General features: G+C 37.5%; 1 protein-coding gene across 6 annotated transcripts in view; it reads right to left on the bottom strand.

Annotated features, from left to right (window-relative positions):
• Positions 1–17,411, bottom strand: part of PPP1R12A (protein phosphatase 1 regulatory subunit 12A) — a 160,112-nt gene that overhangs the window by 85,542 nt on the left and 57,159 nt on the right. For all 6 annotated transcript variants that reach the window (XR_004958268.1, XM_036250853.1, XM_036250854.1 and 3 more), the window contains exon 2: positions 7,485–7,615. Coding sequence is in view for 5 of the 6 variants with exons in the window: in XM_036250853.1 (XP_036106746.1) it covers positions 7,485–7,615 (131 nt within the window). In the remaining variant the exon portion in view is untranslated. The remainder of the gene's footprint in view (positions 1–7,484; positions 7,616–17,411) is intronic.

Raw genomic sequence — 17,411 nt, 5'->3', positions numbered from 1 at the left:
TTCAAAATAATTGTCTAAGGCAGGGACAAGTATTAACACTTCCATTTAATAGAAAAGGAAGTGGAGGTTCAGACAAGCTGATAATTTGTTCAAAGTTAATAGTAATTATTTCGCAGAGTTAAAATTTAAACAGAGTTGTCTGATTCCTGAACTTGAGCTCAGAAGTATTATAATGTTTCTCATTGGTGCGGTAAAGTTTATATAGTTCTTAAATTGGTAAGAATTTCTGATTCTTTTACCAAAAATAACAATAGTATTTAATTCTGGACAGAAATATCAGCAGGTTCAGACTAAGAAGCAAGATGTTTAGTTTGTTTAAAGGCTAAGCAAGGGGACTAAATGAGAGAGCCTGGAGAAAAGTGAAGGAAATAAAGTCAGAAAGGTGACAAGAGGCCAAACAACAGCCTTGTTGGCCACCAGAACTCCAGCTTCCACCCTGAACGCATTATGAACTTACAGAAAAGGTCTGAGTAAAAAATGTGATGTTATCCCACTTACAATACTTTAAGTGGATCATTCTGGCTGCTATGTAGAAAATACACGGGGAGAAGAGGATGGTTATGGATAGAATTATTGCAACCGCAATAATTCCAGTGAAAAACAACTGTGTCTAGGATCAAGGAGAAATAAAACGGTGATGAAAAACAGATAGTTAGATACTGGATATATTCTAAAGGACAAGCCAAGAAAAATCTTAAGGATACTGATGAGTGTTTATGGAATAAAGGTTAAAAGGAAGAAAAGCCAAGCTATAAATAAGCCATCACAAATATTTAAAAGTTTTCATATTCTTAAATAGCTGGATCTTTAATGATCAAGTGACAAAGCTAATAAAACTTTTTCCAACCTGCAAATGAAACCATGAAAATGTCACGGATGTAATCCTATCAGCATTTTATAATGATATGAAATCCTCAACAATGGTGCCTTTAAAACCACTTTAAACAAGAAAAATACATTAAATATACTAATTAATCAATACTTCATTCTATATACTTTCATGAAGCTAAACAATTTTAGCCTAACACAGGGCTAATTTTCTTTATGACTGGAAAATTGTATGGCAAACACTAAAGCAGCTCCAGATTAAGGCATTTCTTAAACATCTGTAGTGGAGGCCTAAAAAAGAAATGTGGTGATGAAATTAAAACACAAAAAGATTGTATCAGAATAACAGCCACATCAATAACCAAAATATTAATAAAACAAGTAATTTAAGTTTTATTATTCAAATATAAAATATTTTTCACATAAACTTAAAAATGCATATGGTTTACAAGTATACAAAAAACAAAACAAAACAATTCCAAGGCAAAAACTATAGTCATTCAAACAAATAACATTCATTGGTCAATCAAGAGGGACACACTGAATAAACTACAGTGACATACTACACAATGGAATACTAAACCTAAAAAGAACAATGAGAATTATCTCTATATTCCACTATATAGCATTCTCCAAATAGACTGCTAAGTGAAAAAGAGCAAAATGAAGAAATATGTATATGATGTTCTACCATTTATCTACAAAGAAGAATAAATACTTTCTTTAAATAATACATTAAAAAACCACAGTGGGATAAAATAGAAATTTAAAAAATTATAAGATGTAGGAAAAAACAGAGTAGTAGTAAATGCCATCAAAATTAAATTTTTAAAAAGCAAACTCTAAAAAATAAATAAAACAATGAACCTATTGGTATATCTAGTTGGTAGCATGACCACAGAAAAAATAACTATTTCAAGTGACTTCTACACAGAGTAATTTGATGGTATATTTCAAATGGGATACTTTAAGGACAAAAAGAAATGTACCAGCCTTGGCCAGTCTGGGTCAGAGGCTGAACCTCAGCCCGTGGACCAGAGACTCCGGGTTTGGTTCCTGCCAGGGGCACGTACCACCAAAAAAAAAAAAAAAGAAATGTACCCCATTACTCCTCCCCCCCAAAACTTAACCAACCAACCAATCTTCAAACTGTAATCATATTTTAGTAATCATATTATTGTTATTGGTGGTGGTGGTATTGTTATTATAAGCATTGTAATATTATGTTATTTTAATCTCATAGTTCCTGGCAATGAAGTGAAAGAGAAAGGAAATATTTATACAAAAGAAGAAATTAAAGAAAAACACCTTGATGCCAAATTTGACTTGGAAACAATGACCAGGAGCAACAACGAGTACTTCTAGCACCCATTCCTAGGAAGCGGCTCCTTGGAAAAATGGCCAGTCCAGACCCAGAGCAGGAAATACATCTTGTAATACTAAAGTGCAAGTTAAGTTCACGTTATTTGGTTATGTCCTAAGGATTCAGAAGCCAATATGAAGACACTCTTAATGACCAAAGACGGTACAATGTGTTCATCAATAAGGATACTATAACTTCAGTGGACGAAAACACATCCAGTATGTTTAAATGCAAGAACTCTTACAGTTACTCAGATCTCAAAAGACCAATCAGTCCGTTTTGAAAGTAACTAGTGAACCAACTCATTACTTTAAAAATCAGTATATAGAGGGAAAGAAGAAATTATACCATCTTTCTTATAAAACTTGTGCTAGTGGGTAACCAAATATTAGATAGGAGAAAGTTTCTTTTACAGAAATATTCCAGCTAACTCTGGCTAGTTTGGCTTGGTGATTACAGCATAGGCCCATGGACTGAAGGGTCTCGGGTTTGACTCCTGGTCAGGGGCACATACCTGGGTTGCAGATTCGATCCCTAGCCCCAGTCGGGGTCCTGAGGGAGGCAATCAATCGATGTGTCTCTCTCACATCGATGTTTCTCTCTCTCTCTCCCTTCTATTCTATCTAAAAATCAATAGAAAAATGTCCTCAGGTGAATATTAACAATGAAAAATATCCCAGCTAATAAATGAAAAAACAATGACAAAATTAAAATGTTGCCATTGTATATCTGTTTCCATCCAATTATTTCTTCAGTCAAAGGACTTGGTTTTCAATGCTTTGCACTTAATAATTTACATATATAATTTAGTTATCATTTATGGTTAGAGAGCATAACTAATTGACTGTCTTGATTGAAACAATAAATTGAATACATGGTTTGTTCAAGAGTCATACTATTCAATTTTACTTCTAATCTACAGCACAATGACATCAACAGTATAATTTTTTGAGAAGAATCCCTTGATGTGACAGTGAGAGTTTTATACTACTTATATTAGTTTGCTAATGCTACCAAAACAAAATACCACAGTTTAAATGTTTAAACAATAGAAATTTATTTTCTCATAGCTCTAGAGGCTGGAAGTCTAATATAGTATTAGCAAGTTTGGTTTCTTCTGAGGCTTCTCTCCTCGGCTTGCGGATGGCTGCCTTCTTGCAGTGTCCTCTGGTGGTCTGTTCTCTCTGTGTGTACTCCCCTGGTATCTCTGTGTGTCTTAATTTCTCCTTAGAAGGATACCAGTAAGACTGGATTAGGACCCACCCTAGAGGTCTTATTTTTAAAGTAATCTTTAAAGCTCTTTTTCTACAGTCACCTTCCAAGGTTCTGGGGATTAAAGTTTCAACATGTAAATTTTGTAAGAGCACAGTTCAGTCCATAACACTGTCATTTCAGCACACCAGGAAGAGAATGATGTCAATGCACACATTTCAATACATGACCCATCAGTATTAGTAAAACAATGAATATGAGTTTGATTCTCCCAAACTCCTCTAATCCACTATGGAGAAAGGGCATTATTAAACAGTCTCTATTGTTAGTTTTCCCTAAGACTTCTACTTTATTCAAAGCAGGGAGAAGTTGAGGGTAATTATCTTGGTAAAAAGGTGAGATAATTGCACCAGAATATAAAGAACTATCATTCATCTATTCAATTGGCTTCTGTAGGCTACACACCAGATATGAAATTGTTAAATGTCTAGAAACTAAACTGTAACCTTATATTCTTTGTTCTACTATCTCCGATAAATGTAAAAAATTTAGAACTCACTGTATCCTAATCAGCCTCAAATTCTCAGAGTAAACCACCTCTGTTTCACTGTTTCAGCTCCCATTTCAATAGGGATGAATTATCACTATTCTGTGCATAATGCAGTTGGTAAAGAAGCATGTAAACAACTGATATGTTAGTGATGATGATGAGTCAGGCAGGAATATCAGAAAGGTTTCTGGAAGAAGTGACCTGTATACAAACTGCATCTGGAAAGTTTGGTAGGCACTGATCAAGTAAAGAAATGAGGCAAATGAACCACTACGTGCAAAGACACTATGATGTGAACCAGCAGAGAATGTTAGGCAACTAAAAGTAGCCCAGTATTGACATAGTGAAAAACATGGAAAGCAATATGAGAAATAAGAGCTAGGATGGTGCCTGATCATTCCCAAATAATTGTATTATTTCATAAATAGTATTAATCACAGATTCTAAGTAGCTTGGCTAAGGGCACAAAGCTAGTGAATGCAGAACCAGGATTTGCAACAAATTTAACTCCAAATCTTTCAGTTAGCAGAGTGACTCAATTTTCCTATGTTATTCCTGGTTTATAACTATTGTCTCTACATCAGTATAAATGGGGCCATTTACCCTACAAATGTTCTGATTTGGGCGATATCTTCATCCTATCTCTTAAGCCACCCACCATGCTATATTTTTCTAGGCCCAAGAAAACTAAGGTTTCATTAATTTCTCACATTCATTAGTGAAATTAATGCCTGAAAGAAAGAATGCTGATCAAAATAATCATGCATTTAGAAAAGTTTGGGGGGTATCACCTTAACAAATAATCCAGTATATACTAAATTAATTTTTATAAAACATTGTCATTTTTAAAAAAAAGTTAACATGGCAGAAAGAACAAAAAAAGAAAAGTCATTATTTTCTCATTTTATTTATTTATTTTTATCCTCACCCGAGAACATTCTTCCATTTTTTGTTCAGATGGGGGGAGAGGGGTGCAGAGAAACATCGAAGTGAAAGGGACACATCGAGTGGCTGCCTCCCGCACAACCCCAACCAGAGCCAGGGACAAATTGCAACCCGGGTACGTGCCCTTGACTGGAAATGAACCTGTGACTCATTGATCCGTGGGCTGACGCTCTAACCACTGAGCAAAACTGGCCAGGGCTATTTTCTCATTTTAATTTGGTTCAAAGAAACTATGTATTTAAATACTTCAGTTATACCACAGCCATACATTCTAACGCCTATGGGAAGATAATTAGATCAGCAAAATTCTAGTCAACAGGTCTCTCTTGCCTTGGCCAGTGTGGCTCATTGATTGAGCATCATCCTGTACACCAAAAGATCACCGGATCAATTCTCAGTCAGGACCCATACCCAGGTTGTGGGTTCAATCTCCCAGGGTGTGAATGGGGGGGGGCAATGAATCAATGTTTTTCTCTCACATGGATGTTTCTCACTCTCTCAAAAAATCAATAAAAACATTTAAAAAAAACCCAACCAACTAAACAAACAAAACCCAGGTCTCTCTGTTTGCACAGGTCCTCTGAAGCACATACTCCATGTACTACTTCCTACCTTCCAAGAAATGAAGTTATAGTTACTCTATTGAAAATATTAACATCTGAGCAGACTGCTTACCCCCCGCACACTTGTTCATTGGCATGTAAAAAACTAAATATGCCAGATACTTGCTTTTCTGATAGGCAGAGGCAAATATCAAGCCAGGCTAATGGGAATGCCTTAAGGGCAAATATGCGCTGCCAGTGGGTTGTCTGGAAAAGGTTCCCCTCCTTGACATACACAGACTATGGAGAAGATATTTCCCACTCCTCACCCAATTTTAATTTTGCTCTTGGCTGTGCATATGGAAAAACACAATTCCGGATTTGGGGTGATCACCTTATGACTAGAAGGGGACAAGGGTAAGAATAAGGTCCGTATTTGGGAAAGTCAGAAGAAGAAAAAGACTGAAAGACCCCATGCCCTAGATAACATCATCAAGCAGTTTAATAAACCTGACTGCCCTTTCTCTAAAGTATATATTATCCCGTATAACAAGAGCTCTTATTTTTTAGGGCATTTCAAATTTGATGCACTTACTTATAGCTAAAATCATTTCAAGTGACACAATGGGTTATCAATCAAGTCTATGTAAATTATTCCATCGGAAATTATTCAGGACAATTATTGTCTTTTCAAACTCAGAAGCATAAATAAAAAAAAAAACAGAAGGATTAAACATCTAAAGAAAGAAATTGGGATTTCATTTTCTCAGAAGAGATAAATGAGATAATGGTCAAAAGTTAATATATACTGAGTATTTCCTATGTGCCAAATATTATACTTGATTAACTCAGTTAATCCTATTCTATTGAGGAGAAAACTGAAGCTTATAAAAGTTAAGCAAGGTCATATGAAGGAATTCTTCATAATCCACCTCAGTTGACTCCAGAGCTTAAGTACCAAATATTATAGGACAGCTAAAGATAGATGCATATTAGCTATTTTTTTCTATAAAGACGAGATCCAAGTCATCTCATGAGCATAAAAAGAACAGAAAGGAGTTAGGAACTTGAGAACCATGATTATAATTATGACCAACCACCATTGTTTTGCAATGGCAAAAAGACCTAATTTTACACATAAAGAAATCAAGCCCCAGATAGAGGAAACAAATTACTAGAAGATCTAGTGAAGTTAATATTCAGAGTCAGTAATAAAACCCAATGCAAACTTTTTGATTTCAAGGTTAGAGCACTTTTCATTTCACCAAACTCCACTGCCTCCCCTTTAAATTGCAGTATCATATCTTCAATATGCATGAGGGATGGGGGTAGGGTGAAATACACAAAGAAATAAAACTGTGAAGGTTTACTAAGTGAACAGAGTAGAACTCCATGTTCAATATTGACTAGTTGAAAACCTTTGATGTAAGCAGACAGCAAAACTGTGTATGGTGTTGATACATAGAAGAAAAATTTTAATAAAAAAATTACTTTGTTAAGATATCCATACTTCCTATTAAAAGCTTAAAGAATTAAATTTTCTTGGAAAATACCCACTTAATACAATGACTATTACTCAATGAATTTGAAAATAATCTTAGTAAAAACGAAACAAGCATAAATTGACTAACTGGAGAACTATGTATCATACTCTTCCTATAGCAAAGTAACCAAATTGAAAATTATCATTAATTTCCCCTAACAATTCATAATTGCATGGGGATAGACTAGATTGCTAAATATTAACCTTGAATCATTTGACAATCCTGTATGTGTACTCAAAAGGAGATGAGGATGGAACATATGTACAATTACTTATATTAATACAAAGTACCAAAAGCCAAAGAGGATGGGGAGGTTAAGATAATCTTATATCAACAGACTCAATATTTGGAGTCCCAAGAACCACTCATTCTCTTTCCTGGGAAGAATAATTTTCATGAATTACAGTAATATAAAATAATACTCACCTTTAACAACAATTTCAGTAAAATCTCAAGTCTCTATAATTGTATTTGGATCAAAGTAAAGAGAACTGGCTTACTCAGCAATATCGAGATATCCACAGGAAGCAGCTGCATGTAGTGGTATCCAGCCTTCATTATCAGGTTGATTAATATTTGCTCCATTTTCTACCAGAAACTTCACCATATCAACATTGTCATCAATGCAAGCCTAGAAACACAAAAGTTTGTAAGATTTGAATCAATATTCCCAATAATACACCAATGAATAAAATTCCCTCTTTGCAGCTTTTATAATATGAATATTCTCTGTAAACTAGCCTGCTGCTATTTTGATTTTACTGCCATCAAACAGACCAACGTACTAAGAATTTAAATTGTAGGAGTCCTTGCTTAGATACACGTGCAACAGTAGTGCATGTTACTAGATGATGCTAAAGCCATGAGGAAAACAAGTACATTTCATTAAAATGAAAACAATCAAAACATTGCAATTAAGCACCAAAAATATCCTCCATAACAATGGTTCCCAAAATGTGGTCTGCTGAGGGGGAAGAAATCCTTTCAGAGAGCTGACATAGTCAAAATCATTGTCAAAATAATACTAAGATGGTATTTCCCTTTTTCACTGTGTTGACACATGCAATTGATGGTTCAAAAGCACTAGTGGTAAAAGTGCTGGTACCTTAGTACAAATGATTTTAAAAAAAGAAAATCTAACAGTCACTGTCTTCACCACTATGCACTCAATTTAAAAAAAAAAAAAAGCTATCTTTACTTTTCAATGTCCTTTACAAAGCAGTAAAAATCATAAATTTATCAAACTTTTACCCTTAAATATGTATCTTTTTAATATTCCATGGAACAAGACAGAAGTATGCATAAACCACTTCTTAGAATGATTGCCCTGACAAAAAGCCCTTGTGTGGCTAAGTTGCAAGCTGAACCTGCCACTTTTCCCACGCAATATCATTTTTACTTAAATGACAAACTAGTTAGTTTAACTTGGATTTCTGGCAGAAATGTTCTTGAAAATGAACAAAGTAAGCCTGTCATTTCAAGAAAAACTAACAGTATTTATTGCCAATGATAAATTCATGCTTCCAAAAAGAGCACAATTAGTTATTTTAATTTTTTAAAATGTTAATTATGTAACATGGGTAAAGTATTGCTAATTTGAAGTGAATGAATACTTAAAATGCTCAGTTTTAACTTCTAGTATTGTATTTGTTTGTTTGTTTGTTTTTTTAATCCTCACCCGAGGATATTTTTCCATTTTTTGTACAGATAGAGTGGGAGGGAGAGGGAGGAAGGGAGAGAGAGAGAGAAACATCGACGTGAAGGGACACATCCAGTGGCTGCCATCCGCACGACCAACCAGGGCCGGGGAAAAACTGCAACCGAGGTACATGCCCTTAGCGGGAACCGAACCCGGGACTCTCTGGACCGCAGGCCGACGCTCTAACCGCTGAGCCAAACTGGCCAGGGCAACTTCTAGTATTGTAAATATTCGTACATATAATCCAAAAAAAAAAAAGTTCTTTTTAATAACTTTTAAGAATATAAAGTGCTCCTGAGATGAATAAACTTGAGGACCTCAGCCTATAGTAAATAAGGAAATTTTAATCAATGCTTACTTTGTGCCAAGTAGTGTATCTGGTCCTTTATCTATTTTACTGACTTATATGCATTATCTTCACAAAAACCCTCACAAGAACAAGAATTTTGCTGCATCCCCATCATTGTATACAGTTCTTGGCACGTAGTAGAGGCTCAATAAATGAATGAATGAACAAGAAAGCAAAGATTCAAAGAGATTAAGTAGTTTGAATAAGCCACACAGGTGGGAAATAATAGAGGTGAGATTCTAAAACATGTTCAGATTCCAAAAATAAGCTCTTTCCACACTTAAAACTGCTTTCCACAGATGTTCCCAGTTCATCAATGTATTCTTACCCATTTGCAATCTCTTCAACAGGATGTCATTCATACATTCTAGGCATTTAAATGTTTTCTAAATGAAACCAATTCTCTTTTACCTAACACAGAATCAATTAGCGTTTTCTTGGTGGAAAGAATGACAAAGCTGGTGTCAAGAAAAGCACGAAACACAATATCTTGTATCTAAAACAAAAAAGCATTAACTGGGACCCTGGCCAGTTTTGCTCAGTGGTTAGAGCGTTGGCCTGCGGTCCAGAGAGACCCGGGTTCGGTTCCCGGTAAGGGCACATACCCACCATGCTATTATTACCTCCAGCATAAGACTATCCTTTTCTAAACTGTACATGCAAAAATGTCTTCCTTCAATTTCTATCCCCTGCCTCCTGAAGATTCACATATCAAATGGAATTCCGATTTTAAATGATAACTTTTAAATATTATAAAGCCCCCGCTCCTTTGAATTGTCATATGTTATTTAGGTAAAATCTCTGATTTCTTCAGCTACATTTCATATTATATATGCTAAAAATTATATATGTCAAGGCCCTAGAGACACAGCAGAGGGAAAAGGTCACAGTATAATATAAAAGACTAGTTCATAAATAACAATGATTATATAAGGGCATAAAGGCAGAGGGTAAAAAGTTCAAAAATATCATTGGGGACACAAAAAGATATTCTTTTTAAATTTTATTTATTTTTATTTATTTAATTTATTTTTGTTACAGATGTTTCTCCTTCTTTCCTCACTGATACGCCTTTCCCCCGCCCTCCCCGCCCTGTCCCCAGTTTTGTTGTCCATGTCCACTGTTCATGCATACATACATATAAGTTCTGTGGTTTCTCCCCCCCCACCCCTCTTCTGGGGACTGTTAATCTGTACCCCACTTCCATGTCTCTCGGACTACCCCGTTCCTCAGACTATTATGTTCATTATATTCCACAAATAAGTGAGATCATGTGATACTTGTCTTTCTCTGCTTGGCTTGTTTCGCTTAAGATAACTCTCCAGGTCCCTCCATGTCATCTCAAAGGATAAGAGATCTTTCTTTCTTACAGCTGCATACTATTCCATTGTGTATATGTACCACTGCGTTTTTATCCATTTGTCTACTGATGGACATTTGGGCTGTTTCCACATCTTAGCTATTCTAAATAGTGCTGCTATGAACATGGGGGTTCATATATTTTTTCAGATTGGTGTTTTAGGCTTCTTAGGGTATGTTCCTAGAAGTGGGATCACTGGGTCAAATTGAAGTTCAATTTTTAATTTTTTGAGGTAGCACCATATTGTTTTCCATAGTGGCTGCACCAGTCGGCATTCCCACCAGCAGTGTACAAGAATCCCCTTTTCTCCACAACCTCGCCAACACTTGTTGTTTGGTGATTTGTTGATGGCGGCCATTCTGACAGGTGTGAGGTGATACCTCATTGTTTTTTTAATTTGCATCACTCTGATGATTAGTGATGTTGAGCATTTCTTCATATGTCTCTTAGCCATTTGTATGTCCTGTTTGAAACAGTGTCTATTTAGTTCCTAGCCCACTTTTTAATTGGGTTCTTTGTCTTCCTTTTGTTGAGCTATATGAGTACTCTATATATATTGAAAATTAACCCCTTATCTGATGTATCATTGGCAATTATGCTCTCCCAAAGAGTGGGTTGCCTTTCCATTTTGGTGGTTGTTTCTTTTGCTGTGCAAAAGCTTTTGAGTTTGATGTAGTCCCGTGTTCATTTTCTCCTTTATTTCTGTTGGCTTAGATAATGTATCCGCGAAATTTCTGCTGTGTATGTCTGAAATTTTATTGTTTAGTTTCTTCTAGGATTTTTATGGATTCATGAGTCACATTTAAGTCTTTCATCCATTTTGAGTTTATTATTGTGTATGGTGTATGTTGATGGTCAAGTTTCATTTTTTTGCATGTAGCTGTTCAATATTCCCAACACCATTTGTTAAAGAGGTTGTCTTTACACCACTGTATGCTCTTGCCCACTCTGTCAAATAGTAATTGAGCATATTTGCCTTGGATCCATTTCTGGGTTCCATATTCTGTTCCATTGATCTATCTGCCTATTCTTGTGCCAGTACCAGGCTGTTTTGATTCAGTGGCTTTGTAGTATAACCTGAAATCTGGTAATACTATCCCTTCTACTTGGTTCTTCTTTTTCAAGATTGCTGTGGCTATTCGGGGTCTTTTTTGGTTCCATATGAACTTTTGAAGTATTTGTTCTAGTTCTGTGAAGTACGCCTTTGGTATTTTGATGGGGACTGCATTGAATCTATAGATTGCTTTGGGTAGTATGGACATTTAATGTTAATTATTCCAATCCATGAACAAGGTATGTGCTTCCACTTTTTTATATCTTCCTCTATTTCTTTTTTCAATGACCTATAGTTTTCTGCAAATAGGTCCTTTATTTCTTTGGTTAAGTTTATTCCTAGGTATCTTAATTTTTTTGCCGCAATGGTAAATGGGATTGATTTTTTAGTTTCTCTTTCTGTGAGTTCATCATTGATGCATAAGAATGACATCGATTTCTTGACGTTAATTTTGTATCCTGCTACTTTTCCAAATTTATTTATTAAGTCTAGTAAATTTTTGATGGAGCCTTTGGGGTTTTCTACGTATAGTGTCATGTCATCTGCCAATGACAGTTTCACTTCCTCCTTTCCAATTTGGATCCCTTTTATTTTTTCTTCCTGTCTGATTGCTGTGGCTAAGACTTCTAGTACTATGTTAAATAAGAATGGTGAAAGTGGGCATCCTTGTCTTGTTCCTCTTTTTTTTTAAAAAATCCTTACCTGAGGACATTTTTGTTGTTTTTTTGTTCAGATAGAGTGGGAGGGACAAAGAGGAAGAGAGAGAGAGAGAGAGAGAGAGAGAGAGAGAGAGAGAGAGAGAGAGAGAGAGAGAGAGAGGGGATGAGAAACATCGACGTGAAAGGGACATATCAAGTGGCCGCCACCCGCACGACCCAACCAGGGCCAGGGACAAACTGCAACCGACGTACGTGCCCTCAGTGGGAACTGAACCCAGGTCTCTCTGAACCGCAGGCTGACGCTCTAACCGCTGAGTCAAACTGGCCAGGCCGTCTTGTTCCTGTTCTTAAGGGAAATTCTTTTAGTTTTTGCCCACTGAGTATGATGTTGGCTGTAGGTTTCTCATATGTGGCCTTTGTTATGTCGAGATATGACCCATCTATTCCCAGATTGCTGAGCACTTTTATCAGAAATGGGTACTGGATTTTGTCAAATGCTTTTTTAATGTCTATTGATATAATCATATGATTTTTATCTCATTTTGTTTACATGGTATATCATATTTATTGATTTACAAATAAAGTATCAGCCTTGCATCCCTGGAATGAATCCCACTTGGTCATGGTGAATAATTTTTTTGATGTATTGCTGGATTCGATTTGCTAGTATTTTGTTCAGGATTTTGCATCTAAGTTCATCAGGGATATTGGTCTGTAGTTTTCTTTCTTTGTAGTATCTTTTTCTGGTTTTGGAATTAGAATTATGCTGACCTCATAAAACGAGTTTGGAAGTCTTCCTTCTTGAATTTTTTGAAATAGTTTGAGGACAATGGGTGTTAGTTCTTTTTTGAATGTTCAGTAAAATTCCCCCGTGAAGCCATCTGGGCCTGGGCATTTGTTTGCTGGGAGAGTCTTGATTACATCTTCAATTTCTTTTGTTGTTATTGGTCTGTTCAAGTTTTCTATCTCTTCGAGGTTCAGCTTTGGGAGACTATGTGTTTCTAGAAATTGGTCCATTTCGCATAGATTGCCGAATTTGTTGCTGTATAATTGTCCATAATATTTATTAACGATCTTTTGTATTTCTGTGGTGTCAGTTGTTATTTCTCTTCTTTCATTTCTGATTTTGTGTATTTGGGTTCTTTGTTTCTTGGTGAGTCTAGCTAAGGGTCCATCAATCTTGTTGATATTTTCAAAGAACCAGCTCTTTGTTTTATTGATCCTTTGAATTGCTTTTGTGGTCTCCATGTCATTTATTTCTGCTCTGATCTTTACTATTTCCTTCCTTCTACTTGATCTCAGGTTTGCTTTTCATTTGCTTTCTAGTTCTTTAAGTTGTGAGCTTATATAGTCTATGAGAAATTTCACTTGCTTCTTGAGGTAGGCCTGTAGTACTATGAACTTCCCTCTCAGAACTGCTTTCGCTGCATCCCATGGATTTTTGTGTTGTTGTGTGTTCATTTTCATTGGTTTTCAGGAAGTTTTAAATTTCTTCCTTGATCTCCATGGTAACCCATTCATTGTTCAATAACATGCTATTTAGCCTCCATGTGTTCAAATGTCTTTGCATGTTCTTGTTGAAGTTGATTTCTAGTTTCATGCCATTGTGATCTGAGAAGATGCTTGATATGATTTTAATCTTCTTGAACTTGTAGAAACTTAGTTTGTACCCTAACCTGTGTTCTATCTTTGAAATGTCCCATGTGCACTTGAGAAGAATGTGAATTCTGCAGTATTGGGGTGTAATTCTCTGTAGATACCTATTAAATCCATTTCACCTAGCGCTTCATTTAGAGTCTGTGTTTCCTTGTTAATTTTTTGTCAAGATGATCTATCCAGTGATGTCAGTGGGGTGTTGAAGTCCGGTGCTATGATTGTGTTACCGTTGATTTCTCCGTCCTCCAGAAGAATTTTAATATAAGTTGGTGCTGCTATCTTGGGTGCATATATGTTTACCAACGTTATATCTTCCTGTTGGATAGATCCTTTCAATATTATATAGTCGCCTTCTTTGTCTCTAGTTATGGTCTTCATTTTGAAATCTACATTATCAAATATGAGTATTGCTACCCCAGCTTTTTTTCCCTTACCGTTTGCTTGAAAGATTTTTTTCCATCCCTTCACTTTCAACCTATGTGAGTCTTTTGTTGTGAGGTGGGTCTCTTATAAACAACATATATGTGAGTTATGCTTTCTTATCCAGTCAGCTACTTTGTATCTTTTTATTGGAGCATTCAAACCATTTACATTTAAGGTGATAATTGATATGTACTTATTTACTGCCATTTTTGTTTAGTGTGGTTCTAATTTTCTTCCTACTTCTTCTACTAATTACAGCAGCCCTTTCAGCATATCTTGCAGTGCTCGTTTGGTGTTAATATATTCCCTTAGCTTTTTTTTGTCTGGAAAGCAATTTATTTGACCTTCGATTTTGAATGATATCCTTGCTGAATAGAGTAGTCTTGGATTCAGATCCTTGTTTTTCATGACCCTAATTACTTCAAGCCACTCCCTTCTGGCCTGTAGTGTTTCTGCTGAGAAGCCAGCTGACAGCCTTATGGGGTTTCTTTTGTAGGTAACCTGTTGCTTATTTCTTGCTGCCTTTAGGATTCTCTCTTTGTCTTTAATTTTTGGCATTTTATTTACTATGCGTCTTGATGTGGGCCTGTTTGGGTTCTTCTTACTTGGGGCTCTCTGTGCTTCTTGAACTTAAATGCCTTCTTCCTTCACCAAGTTAGGAAAAAATTTCTGTCACCATTTCTTCAAATATATTCTCTAACCCTTGCCCATTTTCTTCCTTTTCGGGGACTCCTATTATGTGAATGTTATTATGTTCCCAGTTGTCCAACAGTTCTCTTAAGCTATCTTCCTGTTTAATTGTTTTATCCTTTTGGTTTTCTGATTTTTTTCTACCCTCTCTTCTAATTCACTGATTCAGTCCTCAGCTTCCTCTACTCTGCTGGTTAGTTCTTCCAATGTTCTTAATTTCTCCTATGTCATTCTTCATTTCCACTTGGATGGTTTTCAATGTTTCTATATCTTTTCTCATGGTGCTGATGTCCTTACTCATGATGTTGAGCTTCCTCATGATCATGGCTCTAAACTCTACCTCTGATTATTTGCTTAACTGCATTTCACTTACCTCATCTTCAATCAAATTCTCTTGTTCTTTCATTTGGGATTTGTTTCTTTGTTTCACCATTTTGGCTATCTCAGTGGTTTTGGAGCCTGCCAAATTTTCCTGGTGGGTGTTGATGTTCTGCTGCTTGTGGCTCCCTCTACTGGGTTTGGATGAGCCTGGGTGGGCCCACGTTAAACATCACTGTGAAGTCTTACTTTCCTGGGTAGATTTGCAAGCCCAGGAAAGGTTCAGTTATCCTCTAGCTTTTTCCTGGAGGCTATTAGTCTCAGTTACTCAGTGCCTTGGAATGTAGCACTGGTGTTCTGCATAAGAGGATCTCTAGAGGGTGGGATAGATGCTGGTTGTTAATGAGCCTCAACTTGCATTTCTTTGCCTCACCTGGGAAAGGCTGAATCTCCGAAGGGGGAGCTGCTGCTTTCCCCTACAGCTCTGGGAAGCAGCACACTGGCCACTGTCCTTTGTGGCTGCAACTCAGCAAAAACTCTGAGTTTCCTCCAAATCCCAGGTGTCCCCAGTTTCAGCCCAGTCTGCCCTCCCTCTGCGATAGCCCCCTGGTGAGTGGCTATGGCTATTTTAGAACTTTGTCCCGGCCCTCTGTAATGTGGAGTGGGCTTGGTCTTTATTCCCCTAGGGCGCAGCTCACAGCTAAGACTGTCACTGTCCGTGGATTTGTCTGAGGATTTGTCTTTATTTTAGTTGTAATTTGTTTTTGGTCCTGGGAGATCGTCTGCATGACTTCCATTCACTCCACCTCCATTTCACATCCTCTATGCCTATCTTGTGTGCAGCTGGGTTGCACAGGTCTTTCTGGTGGCCCCCCTCCCTGCAGGTCCCATGGGTAACTGGATCACACTTTGGTGCTTCAGCACCCCCGCATGTCCCACAGGTAACCAGACTGCACAGTCCCTGCTGGGTCGCACAGGTGTCTCTGGTGCCCCCGCATCCTGCAGTTCCTGAGGGCGGGCAGCTGGATCACACCAGTCTCTCTCAGGTTCTGGCTTCCCACTGCTCTTGTGGGCTACTGGACCGCACTGGCCTCTGTGGAGCCCCAGGTCCTGCCGCTGGCAGCTGGGGAGTGCTGCTGCCCCGTGGGGCTCAATTCCTGCTCAGCTTTTGTTGTAGTTTTGGGGGATGGGTCTCAGCTACTGCTCTGTGGTTCTGTTGCCTGGGGATGGATGTCTGCTCCCCAGCTTCTGTTGCTGGGGGTATATCTCCACTCTGATCGGGCTGCTACTATGGGGGATGGTGCTGGGCTCCTGGCTGTCCATGGCTTCCGTGACTGGCACCTTGGGAGCTCCACTACTGTGCACCGGTCTGTGTTGACACAGTGTCCACTGGTCCTGTGGTGCCAGGTGCGCTGGTGGGCTCAGGTTGCTGGGCCCTAGCCGCTCCCACTGCCTCCTCCCAAGGAAGACCAGGGACCTTTCAAAATGGTGAGACCTCCCTGCTGCACAGGGAGAAGGGCTCTGAAGAGCTGCTTACCATGGTAGTGGTCTGCTCCCATCCACAGCACAGGAACCTTCTGCTCCACATCTCTGCACTGCACAAGTTTGGTCATCCACCTTCACGTCCACTCACACTCTCTCACACACTAGCTCACTCTCTCACACACTGACCCTCCCTTTGGTCCTGCCCGCTGCCATCATCTACTAACATTTCAAAAGATATTCTTTTAACTAGGATAGTCCATGCAGATCTCATTAAAAAGTATATATCTGAGCAAAGTTTTGAAGATTACATAATAGTTGTTCATTCAGAAAGTTAACTGGAAGCAAATGCACTATGATTTTAAAAATGCATGGCATAAACAAACAGTAAGTCATCCTGTGGTATAAAGTATCTATAAATTACAAAACAGGATAAAGCTAGGTGGTAAAAGGTCTGAAAATACTGTAGGTAAAAGATCTGAATATAATGCAAAGGTGACTGGATTGGATACTATAGGTTGTTTTAAATCTGCTTTCTACTCTCACACATCAGGGAACCTGCTATATTCCCATCAGTGATAATGTCTCAATTCAGCAGTAGGGGGAAGTAGCAGAAAACATTTTAGAATTTAAAGATAATGTTTGTTTATTTAATTAATTTAATTTTTTGCATTTATCTTGAGATAGAGTGGGAGGGAAAGAGGGAGGAAGAGAGACACATAGTGTGATTGCCACCC

Source organism: Molossus molossus, unplaced genomic scaffold (assembly GCF_014108415.1).
Source record: "Molossus molossus isolate mMolMol1 unplaced genomic scaffold, mMolMol1.p scaffold_m16_p_10, whole genome shotgun sequence".
NCBI classification, from domain to species: Eukaryota; Metazoa; Chordata; class Mammalia; order Chiroptera; family Molossidae; genus Molossus; species Molossus molossus.
This window is presented reverse-complemented; position numbering and strand designations above follow the sequence as displayed.